At 41.9% G+C, this 23,664-nt stretch overlaps 1 protein-coding gene across 1 annotated transcript; it reads right to left on the reverse strand.

Annotated features, from left to right (window-relative positions):
* Positions 1 to 6,543: 6,543 nt before the first annotated feature.
* LOC129815249 (ETS-related transcription factor Elf-3-like) lies at positions 6,544 to 11,906 on the reverse strand. Its single transcript, XM_055868862.1, has 9 exons — positions 11,716 to 11,906; positions 11,072 to 11,247; positions 9,786 to 10,016; positions 9,587 to 9,673; positions 9,357 to 9,476; positions 9,053 to 9,139; positions 8,802 to 8,912; positions 8,111 to 8,312; positions 6,544 to 7,889 (listed from the first exon to the last, which is right to left on the reverse strand). Exons 2-9 carry the CDS (start codon positions 11,238 to 11,240, stop codon positions 7,775 to 7,777), a joined length of 1,122 nt encoding a protein of 373 aa, XP_055724837.1. The 5' UTR covers positions 11,241 to 11,247; positions 11,716 to 11,906; the 3' UTR covers positions 6,544 to 7,774.
* Between the last annotated feature and the right edge of the window lie 11,758 nt (positions 11,907 to 23,664).

The following is a 23,664-nucleotide window of genomic DNA, read 5'->3' on the forward strand; positions in this document are numbered from 1 at the left end:
TATGAGCCGGCTTGTGATGTTTGTGAAGTATACACATACCAAAAATAGGCTAATTTTAACTTACTATATTGGCTGATGTAACATAAAGTTCATGATGATCTTTTCAATGGTGCCCTTCTCATGCGGGAACATTAACAAAACAGACAGACAGACAGACAGACAAAGACTGACTATAGCTTAACTGGATATTGATGCATGTGTAATGGGTTGAAAACAAAGTCACTAAAAACAGACACCCTTTTATTCCATTTTTTTTCAACCACTTTGTTTATCTATTTGTCTTAATTAATCTAAATTGTATATTGTACATGCTTTAGCATTAGTAGTCCATCAGGCCAATACATGGTGCTGTTGCACTGTGGTAATAGGAGAAACAGCAAGCTCTGGTGAAGCGCACGCGTCATTCTTCAGACTAAAGAAAGCGACAGAATTTTGCAGACGTAAACATGTGTCCATTCTTTTTAGTATTACAGGTATGTAACAGAACTTCCAAACGTTCTAATATCGAAAGAATATGTAATAACATGCTATTTAACACATTTGTCAAGGTATTACCACGTTAGGAAAGGTTTTGTGTTTTTTTTTTGTCGATCTGAGTGAGAGAAGAACTTGATTTACAAAGAGGGAGAGACTATGTTTGCTTGATGCTAGCTGAGGTAAAAGCGATTTACAAGTCACAGAGACTATGTTTACTGAGTAGCTTACTTGTACTGGAGTTTGTCTAGGATATTTTATTAAGAATCCAACTATTAGGGATTTCTGAGTTCGTTTTACATGTTATTGGTTTTGTGTACTTCCTGATGAACTCAGTCAGCATGTCCGTGTATACATCAATGTTATTCTCAGAGGCAACCCGGAACATATCCCAGTCCACGTGATCAAACGAATCTTGAAGCATGGTCTCCGATTGATCAGACCAGCGGTGAATAGACCTTAGCACGGATACTTTCTTGTTTGAGTTTCTGCCTATAGGACAGGAGGAGCAGAATGGAGTCATGATCTGATTTGCCAAAGAGAGGGTGGGGGAGGGCTTTGTAGCCATCCCGGAAGGGAGAGTAACAATGGGCAAGAGTTTCTGAAGTGCAATGTGTTGATAGAACCTCGGTAGCGTTTTCCTCAAATTTGCTTTGTTAAAATCCCCAGCTACAATAAATGCAGCCTCATGATATGTGGTTTCCAGTTTTCAAAAAGTCCAATGTAGTTCTTGAGGGCCGTTGTGGTATCGGCTTGATGGGGAATATCTGTGACTATAACCGAAGAGAATTCTCTTGGGAGGTAATACGGTCGGCATTTGATTGTAAGGCACGCATTCAAGTTCATACAGTATGGGTCAGATCTTTACTTGAACAGTGTATTATGCAAATTAATCAATACAACAATGTTTATTCATGTTATGTTGCAGGAAGAAATATGTTACTGTGTGAAACAAAAAGCAAACAAAAAACTAACTTCATTTTCACACATTTTCTCACTTCACTGGAAGAATGTTATCTTGAACTTATCTTGAACTGGTTAATCAGTGGCCCGTGTGTGTGTGTACTGTATGTGTTTGTGTGTGAGTCTTTTGGAGAAAATGAAAGTTACTGACATTTGTTTAATGAGTGACTTTTAAAAGGCCATAGTTGACTGACCACCAACCAATAATCTCTCTCTCTCTCTCTCTCTCTCTCTCTCTCTCTCTCTCTCTCTCTCTCTCTCTCTCTCTCTCTCTCTCTCTCTCTCTCTCTCGCTCTCTCTCTCGCTCTCTCTCTCTCTCTCTCTCTCTCTCGCTCTCTCTCTCGCTCTCTCTCGCTCTCTCTCGCTCTCTCTCGCTCTCTCTCGCGCTCTCTCGCTCTCTCGCTCTCTCTCGCGCTCTCTCGCGCTCTCTCGCGCTCTCTCGCGCTCTCTCGCGCTCTCTCGCGCTCTCTCGCTCTCTCTCAACTGTTGTTGTCATGGTGTAAAAAACACCACCCAACCGTGACAGGGTTTCTGTCTATGAGAGTGAGAGTGTGTGTCACATGTTTAAGGGCACGCGATCCGTGTGGATGTGGTGCGATGCATGTGGACAGTGGTGGGGCCTGTTTGAGTTGTTGTGTTGCGTTGCCTTGTAATGCTTCAAAGGCCAGACACCAGACTATAGATGTGTGGTACTTTTCACAAAGGCTCCATTGTTGCCGAGCGAAGGAAAAATCCTCCCAAAACCACCCATTCCTTTAATTTACAGTGTTAAATAACACCAGTATGTGAACAATATTTTTTGGTGAACAACTGTTTCATTTTGCCGTTATAATAAGGGTTGTAGCAACATGGAAAATCATTATGGAAATCAGTTGCAAGTTTTTCTCACACACACACACACACACACACACACACACACACACACACACACACACACACACACACACACACACACACACACACACACACACACACACACACACATGAAAGCTGTGCCCCCACCCTCTCTCCATGATTTTCCTGGCAGCAGACTGAAGAGTTCCAGTAAGCTACGTGCTGGAGTCACATTTTGAAAGGCAGCCAAATACACCTGTTGAACAGGTATGTTTATCTAGCAGGGAGGTGCAGATACCCTTTGTCACCACACTAAGGTGTGGGAATGTGTGCTTGTGTGTGCCTGGACTGTTTAAGTACACAAGCTGCTGTTGATGAATTCAATTATCCTTGACATTAGCGATGAGGGAATTATTGAGATCTTTTAAATCCTTATTTGTTAAAGTTGAAAGGCATTTTAGTATTGTTTTCTACATGGGGAAAACCACATCACTGATTTCTGTACACTTTAAACTGTGACCTTAATGAAACAATGGACCACAAATGAATGAAGTTAATGTTGGATGTTCCATTGTTTCTAGATGGTAATAGATGCAATTATTCAGTAAGTCAGGCCTGAAGATGGCATGACCTTGATTTGGACAGGAACAAACCTAAATCAGCTTATCAACCAGCTAATTATTAGAATCAGGTGCGCTAGACTAGGGTTGGAGTGAAAATCTACCGGACGGTAGGCAACACAAATGGAATGCCCAGAAATCTCCTGCCAGAGTATAGTTTGTCTTTCTTGAGTGTGTGTGTGTGAATATTTCAGGTGAGGGAGTGAGGATCCGACTGAGGTGTAAATCACGAGGCAGCAATTGACCCCTAACTCAACAGCAACTGTCGCTCGGCAACAATGGAGCCTTTGTGAAAAGTACCACACATCTATAGTCTGGTGTCTGGCCTTAAAAACATTACAAGGCAACGCAACACAACAACTCAAACAGGCCCCACCACTGTCCACATGCATCGCACCACATCCACTCCACACGGATCGCGTGCCCTTAAACATGTGACACACACTCTCACTCTCATAGACAGAAACCCTGTCACGGTTGGGTGGTGTTTTTTACAACATGACAACAGCAGTTGCAAGTTCTATTTAGTTCAAGTTAGCGTAAAAGAGAGTTTAAACCAACACATTCGCCAGTCGAGTAGTCTCCATTCAATCCAGAATGCTGTGTGTGTACGTACATGCGTGCATGTGTGATCAGCAGTTATGGTCCGTTGTCTGAGAATTGCCCCAGCTGTCACATACCTCTGTGTCCTCTCAGAAAATACATTTAAATTGAGTCTGTAAATGTACTGATGGATCATAATGAAGAGCCAAGCTCACTGTTGTGTCGTTGCAAACCAGAAGGGTTGATGTAAAAAAGAAAACACAGACAATACCTATCAGTAATTACTGTCGCCAGGACGATGGTGGTCTATCAGTAATTACTGTCGCCAGGACGATGGTGGTCTATCAGTAATTACTGTCGCCAGGACGATGGTGGTCTATCAGTAATTACTGTCGCCAGGACGATGGTGGTATATCAGTAATTACTGTCGCCAGGACGATGGTGGTCTATCAGTAATTACTGTCGCCAGGACGATGGTGGTCTATCAGTAATTACTGTCGCCAGGACGATGGTGGTATATCAGTAATTACTGTCGCCAGGACGATGGTGGTATATCAGTAATTACTGTCACCAGGACGATGGTGGTCTATCAGTAATTACTGTCGCCAGGACGATGGTGGTCTATCAGTAATTACTGTCGCCAGAACGATGGTGGTATATCAGTAATTACTGTCGCCAGAACGATGGTTACTCTAGGAGGACTATAAGTGTACGCCTGTGTCAACCAGAGACAAATGCAACTGAGAGACAGGTGCAAAATAGTGTTTCAATGTTACATAATAACTTTGGATATGAAAATGCAGTCTGTATTTATTGTCTTGTCTGATAGTGGTTGGCAGGAGAAGAGTGACTACACTGCTGACAGATTCACACTCCAGATGAGAAATTAAGGCGAGGCCCTGTGTCACATCTACTCCCTCTCCAGCGCTCGACAACACCGGTTTACTAACCACCCATCATAAGGCACACCTGGACTTCATCACTACCCTGATTACTTCCCCTTTATCTGTATCATTACTCATCAGGCAGCATTGATTCGCTTGTTTTTTATTGTTCGTCACTATTAAACTCCTGACTCCCTGCGTCTTCGTTACACCCTGACAGAGGGCACTGACTGAAAGAGTCTGAGTTTCCTTGTTAAATTCATCCGCCATGACACTCCGATGTGAAGAGTGAATTGGATCCAAATTGCGTGTCCTCTAGTATACACTAGTATAACTATACATACACTATATATACACTATATATACACTAGTATACACTATATATACACTATATATACACTATATATACACTAGTATACACTATATATACACTATATATACACTATATATACACTAGTATACACTATACATACACTATATATACACTATATATACACTATATATACACTAGTATACACTATATATACACTATATATACACTATATATACACTAGTATACACTATATATACACTATATATACACTAGTATACACTTTATATACACTATATATACACTATATATACACTCTATATACTAGTATACACTATATATACACTATATATACACTATATATACACTAGTATACACTATATATACACTATATATACACAATATATACACTAGTATACACTATATATACACTAGTATACACTATATATAAACTATATATACACTATATATACACTATATATACACTATTATACACTAGTATACACTAGTATACACTATATATACACTAGTATACACTATATATACACTAGTATACACTATATATACACTATATATACACTATATATACACTATATATACACTAGTATGCACTATATATACACTAGTATACACTAGTATACACTATATATACACTAGTATACACTATATATACACTAGTATACACTATACATACAAACATTTGTGGACACCCATTCAAATAAGTGGATTCTGCTATTTCAGCCACAACCGTTGTTGACAGCTGTATAGAATTGAACACACAGCCATGCATTCTCCATAGACAAGCATTGGCAGTAGAATGACCTTACTGAAGAGCTCAGTGACTTTCAACGTGGCACCGTCATAGGATGCCACCTTTCCAACAAGTCAGTCTGTCAAATTTCTGCCCTGCTAGAGCTGCCCCGGTCAACTGTAAGTGCTGTTATTGTGAAGTGTAAATGTCAAGGAGCAAGAACGGCACAATAACTGCCCGTCAGGAGCTTCATGAAATGGGTTTCCATGGCCGAGCAGCCGCACACAAGCCTAAGATCAACATGCACAATGCCAAACGTTGACTGGAGTGGTGTAAAGCTCCCCGTCATTGGATTCTGGAGCAGTGGAAACGCGTTCTCTGTCACGCTTCACCATCTGGCAGTCCGACGGACAAATCTGGGTTTGGCGGATGCCAGGAGAACGCTACCTGTCCTAATGCATAGTGCCAACTGCAAAGTTTGGTGGAGGAGGAATAATAGTCTGGGGCTGTTTATCATAGTTCAGGCCCCTTAGTTCCAGTGAAGGGAAATCTTAACACTACAGCATACAATGACATTCTATTCGATTCTGTGCTTCCAACTTTGTGGCAACAGTTTGGGGAAGGCCCTTTCCTATTTCAGCATAACAATACCCCAGTGCACAAAACGAGGTCCATACAGAAATGGTTTGTCGAGATCGGTGTGGAAGAACTTGACTGGCCTGCACAGTGACCTGACCTGAACCCCATCGAACACCTTTTGGGATGAATTGGAACACTGACTGTGAGCCAGGCCTAATCGCCCAACATCAGTGTCGACCTCACTAATGCTCTTGTGGCTGAAAGGAAGCAAGTCCCTGCAGCAATGTTCAAACATGTAGTGGAAAGTCTTCCCAGAAGAGTGGAGGCTGTTATAGCAGCAAAGCGGGGAACAACTCCATATTAATGCCAATGATTTTGGAATAAAATATTTGACGAGCACATACTTTTGGTCATGTAGTGTATATTTCCATTCACATTTTAGTAATTTAGCTTATGCTTTTACACAGAGTGGATTGCAATAAGTTAATTCAAAGGACATTTGAGCTCAATTAGTGTGTTATATGGCTTTTGTTTTCAGACACAAAAACATAGTCAATTTCTACTAAACACACACAGACATTTACATTATTTCAAACATAGTTTATTTCCGTAAAAAGACTCTTAAATAGAAAATAAAACAATATTCTGTACATACATGGGTGTAAATATATCAGAAACAATACAATCTGAGATGTAATTCTCATACACATGATATTGAGTGATCTAGAAGAAAAGATCAGCTGAATAACATAATAAACAATTATACAGAACAGGAGATGAGTCATTGATTTGTTTTAAACTGATTATTAATACATAGTGTTTTGATGTCGGTCTGGCCTGGTGAGGTACATGAAGATTTATATGGCTATAAAGGACATATACTTTATAGACAACATTCATGCTGAAACAGCGAAATACACTTCATGTCACCAATAGTTTATAATGAGTATCCCTTCATTTTGTTACTCCTCTCTCTCTCTCTCTTCTCTCTCTCTTTTTTTGTCCTCCAGTTGTCTCCATATCAGGTTTATCATTAAACACAAGCCCTTTAATACCAAGGTTAAAACACAACATGAGGCTCTTCTGTTTTTAACATATTTTAAAACAATATCATCTTTATCTTTAACTCCACATTGTTGGAAATGGACCTGTAAGTAAGCATTTCACTGCAAGTCTACACTTCTTGTGACAATTAAAATGTTATTTGATTGTATTCTAAACAATGGCTCATTTTAGAAGTCACAAGTTTTGCAACCAGCCATCTTGCAATTAGACATGAACAATTATAGTTAAGTGCTACTGTCCCTCAGTAAATATAAAACATATAAATAAACAAGCAATATATGTGCCTTGTGCTGAAATTGCCACAGTAAAAACTATAATGCCCATACACCCAGGTGGTTGTCATAGTGACACATAAGGTGAGTTATTCCCACACAATATAAAGTGTTTATATAAATGCAATCATGAATGCCTTTTTCTCGTTATCTATCCCAGGGAGAATATAACTGAAAACAGACGTACCATCTTGGAGGCCCAAAGCGGTGTCCACAACAATTCCTGACCCAAAATCCAGATACACAGTTAAACATACAAACATACTAGTTACAGTAAAATATCAATACTGGTTCATAAAACCTACTGGAGCCAAAAACACTGGCTTTTCTGCAACACCTCCCCTGGAAGAAGAGAAGTTAGTGTCTTTATATTATTTCAGGTATAGGGCTGTCGACCAGAGAGTGGGTCGTCCTATCTACAGTACAATAGGACAGAAGGGACTGCTCTGTCCAGTTAACACCCCCGCCACTCTTGTGTCTCACATGCCATGCAGCCCGGTCTCTTCCACCTTCCAGCCGGTGGAGTTCTTCCCAAACTTATAGACCAGCCGTCTACCGTCCACCCTATCCAGGATCTCTCTCTTGTAGTAGTATCTATAAGAGGGAGGCATGAAGGAGAGCCACTGGTTAGTCTCATGACAAGACAATGGTTTATCACAGACATTTTATCATTGTTCTATCAATCTTCTAACTCCATCCTCAACTGGTTGACTCTATTAAGTTTGCTAGCCCCCAAAGCCAAACATGGTTGCTAGGATTGGGGTTTCCATGGTTAGTTGCCATGACGGTACTGCTATATCACCATGGTTTCCTACCTCATGGCGCGGCTGAGCTTCTCGTATGTCATGCTGCTGTTCTTCTTCTTTTGCCCCCACAGCTGGGCCACAGCCTCAGACTTGAGGAACTTGAAGACGCCCTCACTGCGGTCCTCCCACTTCATCAGTCCCTGGTTCTGGTTCAGCTCTGGGTGGATCAGGATGTCCCTAATGAACTCCCACAGGTGGGTCCCACGGGGCGCTATCGGGGGACAGGGGAGAGGAAGAGTTAGGTGTGTGTGAACAGCACAGGTGTGTGTGTGCTAAAGCAAGCAAGGATGAGGTAGAGCAGGTGTGTTTATGTTTGTATGTGTGTGTGCAAGCGTGTGTATGTGCATACTGTATGTGCGCGTGTGCACAGCATGTGTGTGTGTGTGTGTGTGTGTGTGTGTGTGTGTGTGTGTGTGTGTGTGTGTGTGTGTGTGTGTGTGTGTGTGTTCGTGCGTGCACGTGGTTAACAGACTATGACCTAAAAACACCTGTGATGTTTTGACTGTGGCTGTTTTCAGTACCCGATGCAAAATGTATGCTAATCACATTACTGATAAAACCATGCTTCTACAGAGCACCATTGAAAACAGTTGTTGACATTGATGTGTGTGTGTATGTGTGTGTGTGTGTGTGTGTGTGTGTGTGTGTGTGTGTGTGTGTGTGTGTGTGTGTGTATGTTAGAATGATAGGAGCCACTCACCATGTTTGCTCTTCTTGGAGGTCTGGTAGTGTCTGGGATCGTGGCTGTGTTTGGGAGGTCTTCCTCTGCCCCTCTTCACCATCTCTCCCCTCTCTGTCTTTATGTGCGTTTCTGTCAAACACAATGGTTCAGAAGTTTAGAATAACAGACTGGCTTTTGAAGAGACATGCACTTTAAAGGCTCACCCATCATACTCAACCACCACCGGAAGTTCAAGATTGTTAAGTCCACTTAGGAAAAGTTGTACTCACTGGCTATCTGAGGGTAAGAGAACTCTGGGTCGGACTCACTGCTCCTGGATTCTGGAGAGCTGGGGTTCTGAAAGCTGAACATTCCACCTGGGGGCAGGGAGAGAGGAGGGAATACACTTTCAATATGGCCGCTCCTTCATCCTGCCTTGATCGATGAATTAGGCCTTGGGCTCAGTGATACAGGCCAGACCAATCACATACTGATTCAGTGATGTGAGAAGAATTGGGGGAACAGAGATGAGAGGAGTGAGGACGGGTGGAGAGATGACAAATGAGAAGAAGAGAAAAGGGGGACACCACTCACCTGACGAGGAGCTGTGCATGCTGTCGGACTCGTATCCGTGGTCGCTGAGCGGCTTCATGTTATTGAAGTTGAAGTTCTTGAAGACGTGTGAGAAGTCGTTGTAGCTGGTCTCCTTCACAACTGTAACAGTAACATCACAACGTAAGCAAATGTGTCCATTTGACACTCAAGGCTTTGGTTTGTCAGTCTGAGATAGGAAGTGTGAAGAAGAGACAAGAGGATGTGTTTACCTTCATTTACTTCTACTGTGCTGAGCAGAGGAAAGTCTAGAAACTCATGCAGGAAGTTGTCCAGGAGCTTACAGGTCTCATTTAGATCTGGACCACAAAAATAAATGAAATTACTGAATCATTACCAAATGCATGATTCTGTTGTCGTTTTGAGGATCATCAATAATGTTTATTCAATTCACTTCTGTCAGATCCTTACCGTATTTGGCCTTGAGTTCCATCAGGCTTTGGTAGAGCTGAGCCCCGAGGGACATTCCAAACATGTTTAACAGCTGATCTCTGGTCAGTTGGCAGAGCGTGGATCCGTCCATGAAGCAGCAGGATAGGCTCAGTGTGCTGGCATCAAACTTATTGCCTTCCACATAGAAGCTGATCCACTCCAACACGTTCTGCTTGCTCCAGTACTGAGGGTTCTGGTCATACCATTGAACTAGAGGGGGATACAGAGGAGGAAGGGGTGTTAGATTTGTGGAGTGAGTGTGTGTGTGTGTCATGTGTGTTAGGCATGATGCTGTTCTTGTAAAATCACCATCCCTCTTTTGAGATTCAACAATCTGTCAATGAGCCATAAGAAACCTTGTCAATCTAACCACCCAGTTTAACCACAAGATACTGACTAACTGGAGCCTTTCAATGAAGTGCCAAACCACACAAGAACCCAGCTCCTGATCTGTGAAACCTGAGTTTGTGGTTTAAGGGAGTCAGAACGCCTGTCTCTAGTTTATGTCTGCCCTGTGTCGTAAAACACTACCTCAACTACCTAAACAGTTCAAATCACAACTTATCACTGGCTAGGCCAGGGCAAGTAAAATAAAGCTTGAGGCATCTGAAAGATGAAAAACATTCCTCAATTTAAGACAAAACATTGTCCCAGTTAATGATTTAACAGCCTTCTAAATTAGGTCATTGCAAGGTTCAGCCAATCCCCTGTCTGTCTGGGAGTTTGGCTAAAGGACATAGGTTTTACTATGGTCTTTGACTGAGTGTCTGCCAGGCTCAGTCAACAGACATGTCTCTTCCAGGGGGAGACAATGCGAAATATCCACAGACTTCACCAGCCAACAAGGTGACCAAAACTAAAGAACCGCTAAAACTCCTGACTGAATAAAGATCCCCACAGAATCGATTACACACATCCACACTGTGGTTTCCCAGGTGATCAACACAAAAGTACATATCAAGGACTAAATTGTCCCACATGCTGATAACAAAGCAGAGAAAATTACACATCCTCCTTTTCTGTCAATCAGTTTAGGTGTATTTTTTCCCCTCTATAGATATCATAATGTTTTCACCTGCTAAGTGATTATAAAGAGGCATTGGTATAAGATACCTTTAGCGCCCAGGTGACTGCAGATGAACATTTGTAGTTAGCTAAATCTGGTGCAATGCATAATTTTTCAGTATATTGAGACTTATGTTTTTGTTGTATAATAAAACATTTAATAAAATACAAAATAAGTATAAATAAGACTGTGTTCTCACCCAGTATGCTCGAGCTGCATGTGGAGAGGTCTGAGAGCTGCAGCAGGTCTCCTGTGGCGGGCAGAGACACGGTGGTGAGGCTGGGCTGCAGCGGCTCGGAGCTTCCAGTCTGGTACATGGTCAAGTTGTCGTTGGTCAGGATCCTACACAGCTCACTGGCAGACGACATGGGCTCTCTGCAACCAGGAGACAAACTCATTCATGTACAGTCAGGATGCTGTTTGTGGATATAGATTAATTAACAAATATAATAATTATATTAAGATGGTTTGTAGTATAGTTGCTGTAACCAGGAGACAATTGAGTGAGCCATTTGATGCATGTAGAAGGATGATCAACATTAAACATTTGGAAATTGATGTGACAGTAAAACTTTTCACCCATGCCTTATTGTATTCACTGTTTGAAGTGGGTCATGAATGCAACATCTTTGGCTGTGTGTGAATACACACTAGTCTTTGTTTTCTTTCCTCTGCTGTGGATTAATATAAACTGACTTTCCCCAATATTTTACAGATATGTCAACATAAATTGGATCAATCAATTGGAGGTTTCTTCAAAACATGCTGCAAAGGTTCATGTGACCTCAGACACAAGCAACCACCCCATCACTCCCCAAAGAGCACCTCCACTTCTGCACGTACCTGATTCTGACGCAACCGACAGGCAGCGATGAGAATGTGTTAGATCAATAATAATCCACTGTTTGTTTTAGAGTCCAGTGTTTGTGATCCACTCCAAGAGTTTGTCAATATACTCCACGGTTTATCTCCTTCTCTACCTTGTCTCTCTCCTTTTATTTCTCTCGCTCTAGTTTCATAGATACACCTGCCGCTGGATATACAGGTGAAATGCTTTATACTCTAGAAAGACATGTGGGAGGGGCCAGGTGAGCGCTAACTCAGAGGGGGAATTCCATGCTCCTTTTAAACCATGGCTCACACCCCCCTCTCTCACCCCACTCTCCCTCCTCTTCTCTCACCCTCCCTCTCTCCGAGAACTGTGAAAAACAAAAGAAACCTACCCTCCCGCTATACTTTCTCTTAGCCCCCTCCCTTCTCTCCATGGTGAAGCTCAGGAGCATTGGTGGGTGTGTTGAATGGAAAGGCAAGACAGAAGAATGGGGTAAAATGGAGGGAGAGTTGAAGGGGTGAGAGAGGATGAGCAGATGGGGTGGAATAGAGTGGGAGTTGAACGGGTGAGAGAGAGGACGAGAGGATGTGGTGGAATGGAGTGGGAGTTGAACGGGTGAGAGAGAGGACGAGAGGATGGGGTGGAATGGAGTGGGAGTTGAACGGGTGAGAGAGAGGACGGGGTGGAATGGAGTGGGAGTTGAACGGGTGAGAGAGAGGACGAGAGGATGGGGTGGAATGGAGTGGGAGTTGAACGGGTGAGAGAGAGGACGAGAGGATGGGGTGGAATGGAGTGGGAGTTGAACGGGTGAGAGAGAGGACGAGAGGATGGGGTGGAATGGAGTGGGAGTTGAACGGGTGAGAGAGAGGACGATAGGATGGGGTGGAATAGAGTGGGAGTTGAACGGGTGAGAGAGAGGACGAGAGGATGGGGTGGAATGGAGTGGGAGTTGAACGGGTGAGAGAGAGGACGAGATGATGGGGTGGAATGGAGTGGGAGTTGAACGGGTGAGAGAGGATGAGAGGATGGGGTGGAATGGAGTGGGAGTTGAACGGGTGAGAGAGAGGACGAGATGATGGGGTGGAATGGAGTGGGAGTTGAACGGGTGGGAGAGAGGACGAGAGGATGGGGTGGAATGGAGTGGGAGTTGAATGGGTGAGAGAGAGGACGAGAGGATGGGGTGGAATGGAGTGGGAGTTGAATGGGTGAGAGAGAGGACGAGAGGATGGGGTGGTGGTGGTGAGAGTGAGGGGGCTGTTGTGAGTCTAAGAACAGAACTACAGGATGATGTCACTGTAAACATTCCTAATTAATCAACAGTCATGGTTGATCTAGTTTGTTTTATTATGTAATAGCCACCATCGCTGTCACCTCTTTGTTTATCTCTAAGGAATTAAGTAATTTGTTCCATTATTTACTGTTGACACTGACTCTGAAGCTTTCACAGTCCTCTCAGTAACATTATCTCCTGTTTCAGTTTGGCCGAGTGGACTGGTTCAGCCAGCTCCACACGTTTACCCAACGGCAGGACCTATCACTGCAAGTCACTCACTCAATACGGTTACCATAACGCAGGTTCAGTTGCCATAATCACTTTTATTCACCAAGTGCATTCACAGTTACCAGGAATACTGTATAACCTGGTGAAATAATTCTGCCACAATAAACAGAATATACACAATATAATGACATACACAATATGTACAGACAGAGTATATAGACAAGAATTTACAGTCAACGTACACTATAAACACTGTAATCTAAAATACGACAGACTACAGTGTAAACACTATAAACTACACTTTAAATGATGCATGTAAAAGGTGTATAAGCAAAACAATTTTACAGAATGATGTGCAATGGGGGGCGTATATGCGTTAAGAGCCAGTCCGTGGCAGGGTGCAAAGTGGCAGAGAGTGCAAACAGGCAAATGTGCAGTTGTAGGATAATAGTGCAGGGTCATTTTTTTGTGATTGGCTTTGTTTGCAGAGGTCGTAGTGGGTGGTGGCAGAGATGTGTTGTAGACTAGGCCAGTAAGGCTGAGTAGGCAAACTGTGTCAGTTCGCTTACACTCTGTTGCTGCTCACTCTAAGCCCTACAATACTTAGTACTGGGATCACTGCTATACAAGCTAACCCAGAAGCAATCCTCAGGTGATGCCATCTACCTCAGAAACTCAAGCCAAATTAATTTAGTAGTCTAGTCTGTTTCTGTTTCTTGAAACATGACCTTAATCCTATAGGATTTTCTGGTTATACAGGTGTAATATGTTGGGGTGCAGCATCTTGAGTACATTCTAACTGGAAGCTACGGAGACATGGAACTAAGGGGGAGAGGCACGGTGTAGCCTAATTAATAACTGGCTCCCGGTCAATGTGTCATTAGATGAAACTGCATCTGGATCAAAGAGAGCTGAACCTAAGGTGTAATCATAATGATACATAAGAAACTCAAAATCACCATCTTTGGTAAAGGAGAAGACCAAGAAGTCAGAATCACTTTCCTTAAATGTATCCATAATGGAAAGAAAGTTGCCTTAGTTAATGTGTATGCTCCAAATTCATATGATCCTAAGTTTTTAGATTTTTCTTAACAGCACATTGTTAGAATTAACTGAATTCCAAATGGTTATTGGGACAGACATGAATGCCATTCTTCACATGCATGACAATTTTAACAAGACCATCTACAATCCACAGGCAACCAAGGCACTCCAACATACAGTATGCTCTCTGATTACAACCTTATTGATGCCTGGCAAGCTCATAACTGTAAGAGTACACTTTCTATTAAAAAAGGCACAAAGAATTTTCCCGAATCGATTTCGTACTATTATCATCATGCGTATTACTGCCAGATACACATTTTAGAATCTACTAAAAGAGCCTCAATATGGCACTGTAATGTTTCCTTACTACAAAATCCTACTTTCTGTTAACAATTTGAAAATGAATTGAATGAATTCATAATGACTATCAAAAAGTTGATGATCTTCAGATTTTATGGTGACACCATTAAATGTTTTATTAAAAACACTGCAACTGCATTTGCATCTGTGCTGAATAAATCACAATTAAATAAGATAGCAGAATTGGAAGGTTATTTGAGGATAATTGTTTTTAAACAAACTTTGGTCTGGATGTATCAGTTTGGGTAAGTACGTTTTGAGACGGAACAACAGAATTTTTGGAAATAGTTTAATCAGTTTTTTTTATCAAAGATAGGGGGCGATAGTGAGAGCACTGGGGGGCGTCTTTACCTTTTTTTTTTTTACAATTGCGAAATTACTACTGTATTTACACCCCTTCCAAATGAACCTTTGTGAACGGCTGTGTGAACAGTGGACCTAAGCTTCATCAGAAACCAAAGCTCCTTATCTCTCAATAAAGACACTTGGTTTGTCATCATGGGGTATTGTGTGTAGATTGATGAGGATTTGTTTTATTTAACGTGTCTAGGACTGGGGTTCCGCCAACAGGCAACAGCCAATGAAATTGCAGGGTGCCAAATACAAATCAACAGAAATCTCATAAATCAAATTTCTCAAACATACAAGTATTAGGCACCATTTTAAAGATACAATTCTCATTAATCCAGACACAGTCTGATTTCAAAAATGCTTTACAGCGAAAGCTCCACAAATGATTATGTTAGGTCAACCACCAAGTCACAGAAAAACCCAGCCATTTTTCCCGCCAAAGAGAGGAGTCACAAAAAGCACAAATAGAGATAAAATTCATCACTAACCTTTGATGATCTTCATCAGATGACACTCATAGGACTTCATGTTACACAATACATGTATTTTCTGTTCGATAAAGTGCATATTTATATCCAAAAATCTAATTTTACATTGGTGTGTTATGTTCAGTAGTTCAAAAACATGCTATGATTTTGCAGAGAGCCACATGAATTCACAGAAATACTCATTATAAATGTTGATGAAAATTCAAGTGTTATGCATGGAACTTTAGATAAACTTCTTCTTAATGCAACCGCTGTGTCAGATTTCAAAAAAACGTTACGGAAAAAGCATAATCTGAGAACGGCGCTCAGAGCCCAAACCAGCCAAAAGAAATATCCGCCATGTTGCACCGTCAACATTAGTCTGAAATGCCATTATAAATATTCACTTACCTTTGATGATCTTCATCAGAATGCACTCCCAGGAATCGCAGTTCCACAATAAATGTTTGTTTTGTTCGATAATGTCCATAATTTATGTCCATTTATGTCAAAATAGCTTATTTTGTTAGGGCATTTGGTAAACAAATCCAAAAGCGCGTTCAGGTCCAGTCGGACGAAAAGTTCAAAAAGTTATATTACAGGTCAAAGAAACTTGTCAAACTAAGTATAGAATCAATCTTTAGGATGTTTTTATCTTAAATGTTCAGTAATGTTTCAACCGGAGAATTCAATTGTCTGTAGAAAAGCAATGGAACGAGAGATACCTCTCATGTGAAATGCGTGTGACTGAGAACGAGGCTGCTGGCAGACCCCTTAGTCAAACAGCTCCCATCCGGCCGCCCTTCACTGTAGAAGCCTGAAACAACATTCTAAAGATGGTTGACATCTAGTGGAAGCCTTAGGAAGTGCAATATAACCCATATCCCACTGTGAATTCGATAGGGGCTGAGTAAAAAAACTACAAACCTCCGATTTCCCACTTCCTGTTTGGATTTTTTCTCGGGTTTTTGCCTGCCATATGAGTTCTGTTATACTCACAGACATCATTCAAACAGTTTTAGAAACTTTAGAGTGTTTCCTATCCAATACTAATAATAATTTGCATATATTAGCATCTGGGACTGAGTAGGAGGCAGTTCCCTCTGGGCACGCTATTCATCCAAAAGTGAAAATGCTGCCCCCTATCACAAAGAAGTTTTTAACAATTTTAGAATAAGGCTGTAACGTAACAAAATGTGGAAAAAGTCAAGGAGTCTGAATACTTTCCGAATGCACTGTATGTATATATTTTTTTTGAGTGTCAGCCTATGGTTACTTGTGGTATAAACTAAGTGTGTAAATTGAAATTACTATTGTTCCTGTAACGCCCCACCCACCAACAAAAAAATTACAAGGCAAATAAAAACAAAAAGAAAACTTAACCGAAAATTGGGCACAGAGCAGAGACAGTTGAGTTGTTTGACTTTAGGCTGAATGGACCCTGGATCCTGTCTGCAATTAGTGGGACAATAAACCATTCCGCAAATAGATGTAATCATTTGATTGTGTGCTGTAGAGCCTGGTTAAGGTGTGTGTTTGGTGTTGTGGTTTTCAGTGCAGTCGGCAGGGGACTGTGGGTTGTTGTGGTTCACTGTCACCTCCTAGTGTCTGACAAAGTCAATGCATGGATGGGATTCTTCAGAGCAAAGACTGAGGCCTGAGTATCTTAGCTCATATCATTCAAAGGGTGATAATGGTTTAAGTTCTACATAATGCATGTGCATCATTTATTTTCCTTGGAAAGGGGTCTTAAAGTACAAGGTTTGAGTGATGTAAGGCTTTGACTTTAAAGGATAAATATTATCATTGCCTTACTGAGTAAACAGATAAGAGACTATAAATAGCATTTCCCGTCACAGTATCGGCATGTTGTCAGTATACAATGGCTTTATTCGAGTTTTATCAGAGTTTATAGAATCAATAAATCATCAGAGATCTTCTAGTTAAGAGTCTATGGTTATAACCGGACAGGTGTTGTTTTGTAACGGCTTTGCCTTCTTTAGTGATCTCACCTGATAACCTCGACCATAATTTCCCCAAAATGTCATAACGCCTATTAGGCCCCTCGCCTTCCTTTCCTATCCATGGCAAAATGGAAAACCGGGCTGTCGGCAGGAATGTTGTTGGACTGGTTGGTGTAGAGACATAGGCTTTCATGACTTGTAGTTTCATGCCTTGAAGGCTCACTGGTGTGGTGTCAACCGGATAAATTCCATCACTTGTTGTCAGTCTCCTTTTTCTTACCTCGCCATTACTCACTGCTACTGTCACTGCTAGTGAGGCTGGGTTGGGTGTGGGTGTGTGTGTGTGTAAGGTCTCATAGTCTTACTGAAGAATTAGACGTTCATCCACATTCTCCAAATGTTAAATTTCAAAGTCTCTCCAAATGTCAAATAAGTTTAGGCACTCATTGCGAATGGTTAAGGTGAGGGTTAAGGTTTGTGATCGGGTTAAAACATTACATTTAGGCACTCATTCCAAATGGTTAAGATACGGGTGAAGGTTTGGGATAGGGACAAAACCCCAAATTAAAAAACAGTCATGAGTCATGTGATTAAGCCTATCCAACAACCCCATCCACAATGCTCCTAGTGGCTGGTTTTGAAGGCATTTCGCGACGTCCTCAGGACATGGATAGACAACCAATTTCGACGACCTGCCTGCAGGCCCTAGTTTTATCTTGATTATTGTCCAGCCATGTGGTCAAGTGCTGCAAAGAAAGACCTTGTTAAGATGCAGCTGGCCAAGAACAGAGCGGCACGACTTGACTGTAAGGTCTAAACCTGACTTTGATTTGATTAATTACTGAACAATTTCAAAGATGTTACTGAGTTACAGTTCATATAAGGAAATCAGTCAATTTAAATAAATTCATTAGGTCGTAATCTATGGATTTCACATGACTGGGCAGGGGTGCAGCCATGGGTGGGCCTTGAAGGGCATAGGTCCACCAAAAAGGGGTTTGTTACAGACATAAATACTCCTCACTTTCATCAGCTGTCCGTGTGGCTCGTCTCAGACGATCCCGCAGATGAAGAATTCGAATGTGGAGGTCCTGGGCTGGTGTGGTTATATGTGGTCTGTGGTTGTGAGGCCGGTTGGACGTACTGCCAAACTCTTTAAAACGACGTTGGAGGCAGCTTATGGTAGAGAAATTAACATATTTTCTGACAACAGCTCTGGTGGACATTCTTGCAGTCAGCATGCCAATCCCTCAAAACGTGAGACATCTGTTCTGCTCTACTACCTCTTAACTCAGCTATGGGAAGCGTGCAACTACCACCCATGATCCAAGTGAAGAAACAAATCACCGACATTACCATATCCCCCTCTATTTCACAATAGTTGCAGGAATAACTACTGAGAAACCTTTCAAAAGATACATAAAGACATAAAAAGATGGCACACTATGTCCACTTCTTTGCATGCTAGAATCTCAATTATTAAAATGAATGTCATCCCCTCGTATCAATTTTATGAGTTCCATGTTACCACTGCCTCCTACTATAGACTATTGGTCTAAACTTGACTCTGTCATGAAGAAGTTCATTTGGGGGAGAAAAGACACAACAGATTAAATATGCAACACTCCGGAGAACAGAAGCATCAGGTGGACTTGCAGTTCCAAATCTAAAATTGTATCACCTATTATTCCATATGAATTTCCTGAAGACCTGGTTACACCCAGAGGCTTCTGTTCCTTGGCGTGCTGAAGAAGAGTCAATAGTTTCACCAATTAGATTACAATATTTATTATTTTCTGGATTGACTCCTAAAAAATGTGCCTTATTGTTTGGACCCATTATAGCAGACTCAGTAAATGTGTGGAAAGCTACAGAAAAACATATGAGACCTAATCTTAAATGGCATTCATACTCTCCAATATGGCACTCAAATAATAATTATTAGCAGGTAAATAAACATTTAAATCAGATTCTTGGTCTAAGAAGGGTATTTATACTTTATCTATTGTCAATTAATTCTAGCACAAAAACCATTAACCCTATCCACTGTATGGAAAAAGGATTTTACACTTGCTGAGAGACAAATAAATTGGGAGAGAGTATGCAAACATATACCTGGATCATATAGAAACCCCAATCACCAATGTTTTTTATTTATTTTTGCCATAGAACCTCTAACATCCCATGGTATTAGTCCATCACCATTATGTGAGTTCTGCACCATAGGGGACCTTGGTACTTTTCAGCATGTGCTGTGGAAATGCCCGGGGGTGGTTGAATTCTGGAGGAAAATCAACGATGTCATCTCTGTACTTATCACAAAGCAACATCACTTTTGAATCTAATGGCAGAATTTAATCTGACTCTGATTTGCACTTGTCAGTACGCCAATGGAGAGTGTGGTTGGCAGGAACTACAGATGCTAAGAAAATGATTGTACATTGGTGGATTCCACCTCATCAGTTACCATTGCAACAATGGCTCCTCACATTTAAGGAAATTGTAGTTATGGAGCTCTCCACGGTCAGAATCCACAGGGCCAAGTTGTCGTCTCTGGAGCAGCGGACATCTATGAACTCTTAACCAATGGGCATTTACATTCCTGAATGTGTTTCAATAATTTGTCACTATTTCTGAGGCTATATGATGTATTGTTCAGTAGATTTACTATGTAATATATACACTGCTCAAAAAATTAAAGGGAACACTTAAACAACACAATGTAACTCCAAGTCAATCACACTTCTGTGAAATCAAACTGTCCACTTAGGAAGCAACACTGATTGACAATAAATTTCACATGCTGTTGTGCAAATGGAATAGAAAACAGGTGGAAATTATAGGCAATTAGCAAGACACCCCCAAAAAAGGAGTGATTCTGCAGGTGGTGACCACAGACCACTTCTCAGGTCCTATGCTTCCTGGCTGATGTTTTGGTCACTTTTGAATGCTGGCGGTGCTCTCACTCTAGTGGTAGCATGAGACGGAGTCTACAACCCACACAAGTGGCTCAGGTAGTGCAGTTCATCCAGGATGGCACATCAATGCGAGCTGTGGCAAAAAGGTTTGCTGTGTCTGTCAGCGTAGTGTCCAGAGCATGGAGGCGCTACCAGGAGACAGGCCAGTACATCAGGAGACGTGGAGGAGGCCGTAGGAGGGCAACAACCCAGCAGCAGGACCGCTACCTCCGCCTTTGTGCAAGGAGGTGCACTGCCAGCGCCCTGCAAAATGACCTCCAGCAGGCCACAAATGTGCATGTGTCTGCTCAAACGGTCAGAAACAGACTCCATGAGGGTGGTATGAGGGCCCGACGTCCACAGGTGGGGGTTGTGCTTACAGCCCAACACCGTGCAGGACGTTTGGCATTTGCCAGAGAACACCAAGATTGGCAAATGCGCCACTGGCGCCCTGTGCTCTTCACAGATGAAAGCAGGTTCACACTGAGTACATGAGCACATGTGACAGACGTGACAGAGTCTGGAGACGCCATGGAGAACGTTCTGCTGCCTGCAACATCCTCCAGCATGACCGGTTTGGCGATGGGTCAGTCATGGTGCTGTGGCATTTCTTTGTGGGGCCGCACAGCCCTCCATGTGCTAGCCAGAGGTAGCCTGACTGCCAATAGGTACCGAGACGAGATCCTCAGACCCCTTGTGAGACCATATGCTGACACATGCACATTTGTGGCCTGCTGGAGGTCATTTTGCAGGGCTCTGGCAGTGCACCTCCTTGCACAAAGGCGGAGGTAGCGGTCCTGCTGCTGGGTTGTTGCCCTCCTACGGCCTCCTCCACGTCTCCTGATGTACTGGCCTGTCTCCTGGTAGCGCCTCCATGCTCTGGAAACTACGCTGACAGACACAGCAAACCTTTTTGCCACAGCTCGCATTGATGTGCCATCCTGGATGAACTGCACTACCTGAGCCACTTGTGTGGGTTGTAGACTCCGTCTCATGCTACCACTAGAGTGAAAGCACCGCCAGCATTCAAAAGTGACCAAAACATCAGCCAGGAAGCATAGGAACTGAGAAGGGGTCTGTGGTCACCACCTGCAGAATCACTCCTTTTTTGGGGGTGTCTTGCTAATTGCCTATAATTTCCACCTTTTGTCTATTCCATTTGCACAACAGCATGTGAAATTTATTGTCAATCAGTGTTGCTTCCTAAGTGGACAGTTTGATTTCACAGAAGTGTGATTGACTTGGAGTTACATTGTGTTGTTTAAGTGTTCCCTTTATTTTTTTGAGCAGTGTATATGTGCCCTTTGTATATATGTGCCCTTTGTTCACCATGGTGCTGTCTATTATTATTACAATGTCCGTTGGTGCGTGTGAGTACCTGTGCTGTGTGTTTTGGTTTGCGTGCCCTTGTGGATTGCCAGATGATTACAGGTCTCGTCCCGTGTGTTAATCATTGTGCGCGTGTGTTATTTATTCGTGGTACTCCTCGCTCTTTTATTTTGGTTTCAACCCTGTGTTTTTGTTACGTGTTTGTTTGGTCTTCGTCTTCGTCCCCGTGCCCTTACCCGGCACGTCGTAATTTGGGGTATAATAAAAAAGCCTATTACGCATTCCTGCGCCTGTCTCCCGAATCATTGTTACCAACGTGAGTGTAATATACATTTTTTTTTCTCATTATTTATTTGACATGCTATCAGATTGCCGGTAGGGGGTTGTGGGGATTCAAAAATAGATCTATAAATGTATTGTATGAATCCTATGAATTGAAATAATAGAAACTTCATGTAAAAAAAAGAAGAAGAGTTGAGGAGAGACTGACTACATGAGTTATTATTTTTATAAGAAGCATTAATGTGTTGAAAATTACTAATTGTTTGCATAGTCAACTTACACACAGCTCTAATACACACACTTACCTCATCAGACATGCCACCAGTGGTCTTTTCACAGCCCCCAAATCCAGAACAAATTCAAGAAAGCTTACAGCATTATAGAGCCATTATTGCATGGAACTTCCTTCCACCTCATATTCCGCAAATGAACAAAAGACCTGGTTTTAAAAAACAGATAAAGCAACATTTCACGGCACAACACCTCTCCCCTATTTGACCTATATTTTGGGATGTATGTATTCAGTGTCGATTTTAGCATGTACATCTTGGTAGGGGATTTGTTTTTAAGTGGGATGCCTCAAAGTCACTACAATACACAGCACTAAACAATACATCAATTGCACTATAATGGTGACAAACAGTGCCCACAAACTGTTAGGGCCTACATAAAGCTGTACCAACAGCAGAGTCCTAACAGCAGTCCCAACACCTTACCACTGCTACACCTGGCTATCAGCGGAGCCTTGTCTGGCAGCGAAACAGTTCATTCAGCATCATTTACTTCCTTTTAGAAAAACATAGCTGACATGGCTGACTTGCTTAAGCAAATGTGGTTTCTAATGACAATTGAGGTGTACAAACTATGGCATAAGCGGACGAGGAGGCATTCTGTAATTTCGATTAAGAAATTAAAGAGTGAGCTAGGACGGACGTAGTCAATATAACTATTTGTTTAGCACTTATGAAAAGTACAGCGACAGAATTCAGAACATGGGCCGTTCTTACGGTGTTTTCACTGTACACCAAGTCAGAACTGTCGGATAAATAAAAGGGGCATATAAGCAGACAATGAAAGTGCTTACAATATTCGATGATTACATTTCTCTAAAACAGGTTTTAGGCTACATGTGCACCACCAAATCATAACAGTAGGCGAAATAAAGAGGGGTAAAGAGACTGAATTATTAGGGGCACATGGACTACTCATGTCTTACTACACAACATACACTTAGTATTACTTAACTACAGTATACTGTACATATCTCCCTGGCATATTATCATTTATGCAGCATACAATACATACAATACATCTTTGGACTCACCTTGTTGTGCTCACGTGACCAGGAAGGTGGCGCCGCAGTCCTTCGTGGGCAAATTTTGTCACCAAAGTCTGGCATCTTCTGGATTTATGGTGCTTTCAAAACAACTGGAAACTGAAAAAAACAAGGCTGAATCATGATGACGTCATTGATCTTCAGGTCGTAGCTCTAGACAGAGGCTGGATTTACAATTCCGAGTTTGATGACCATTCAAAACGTATTTTCACAGTCGGACCTCATTTATTCCTGACTTCCCAGTTTTCTTGAACTCATTGAAGTCAAGTTTTCGCAGTTTCGAGTTAACAGTTGTTTTGAGAGTGGCACAAATCATGCTTTATTGACAAAGTGCCCCGTAATCCCAGATATGAGACCACACAGCCA

Source organism: Salvelinus fontinalis, chromosome 18, assembly GCF_029448725.1.
Source record: "Salvelinus fontinalis isolate EN_2023a chromosome 18, ASM2944872v1, whole genome shotgun sequence".
NCBI classification, from domain to species: Eukaryota; Metazoa; Chordata; class Actinopteri; order Salmoniformes; family Salmonidae; genus Salvelinus; species Salvelinus fontinalis.

Bases quoted from the DNA above. Each gene is read 5' to 3' on its own strand.
- LOC129815249 (XM_055868862.1), bottom strand. From the start codon at position 11,240: ATGTCGTCTGCCAGTGAGCTGTGTAGGATCCTGACCAACGACAACTTG. The intron at 9,674-9,785 runs GTAAGGATCTGA...TTTGTGGTCCAG, and splicing joins GGAACTCAAGGCCAAATACG to ATCTAAATGAGACCTGTAAG. The intron at 7,890-8,110 runs GTAGGAAACCAT...TCCCTCTTATAG, and splicing joins AAGCTCAGCCGCGCCATGAG to ATACTACTACAAGAGAGAGA.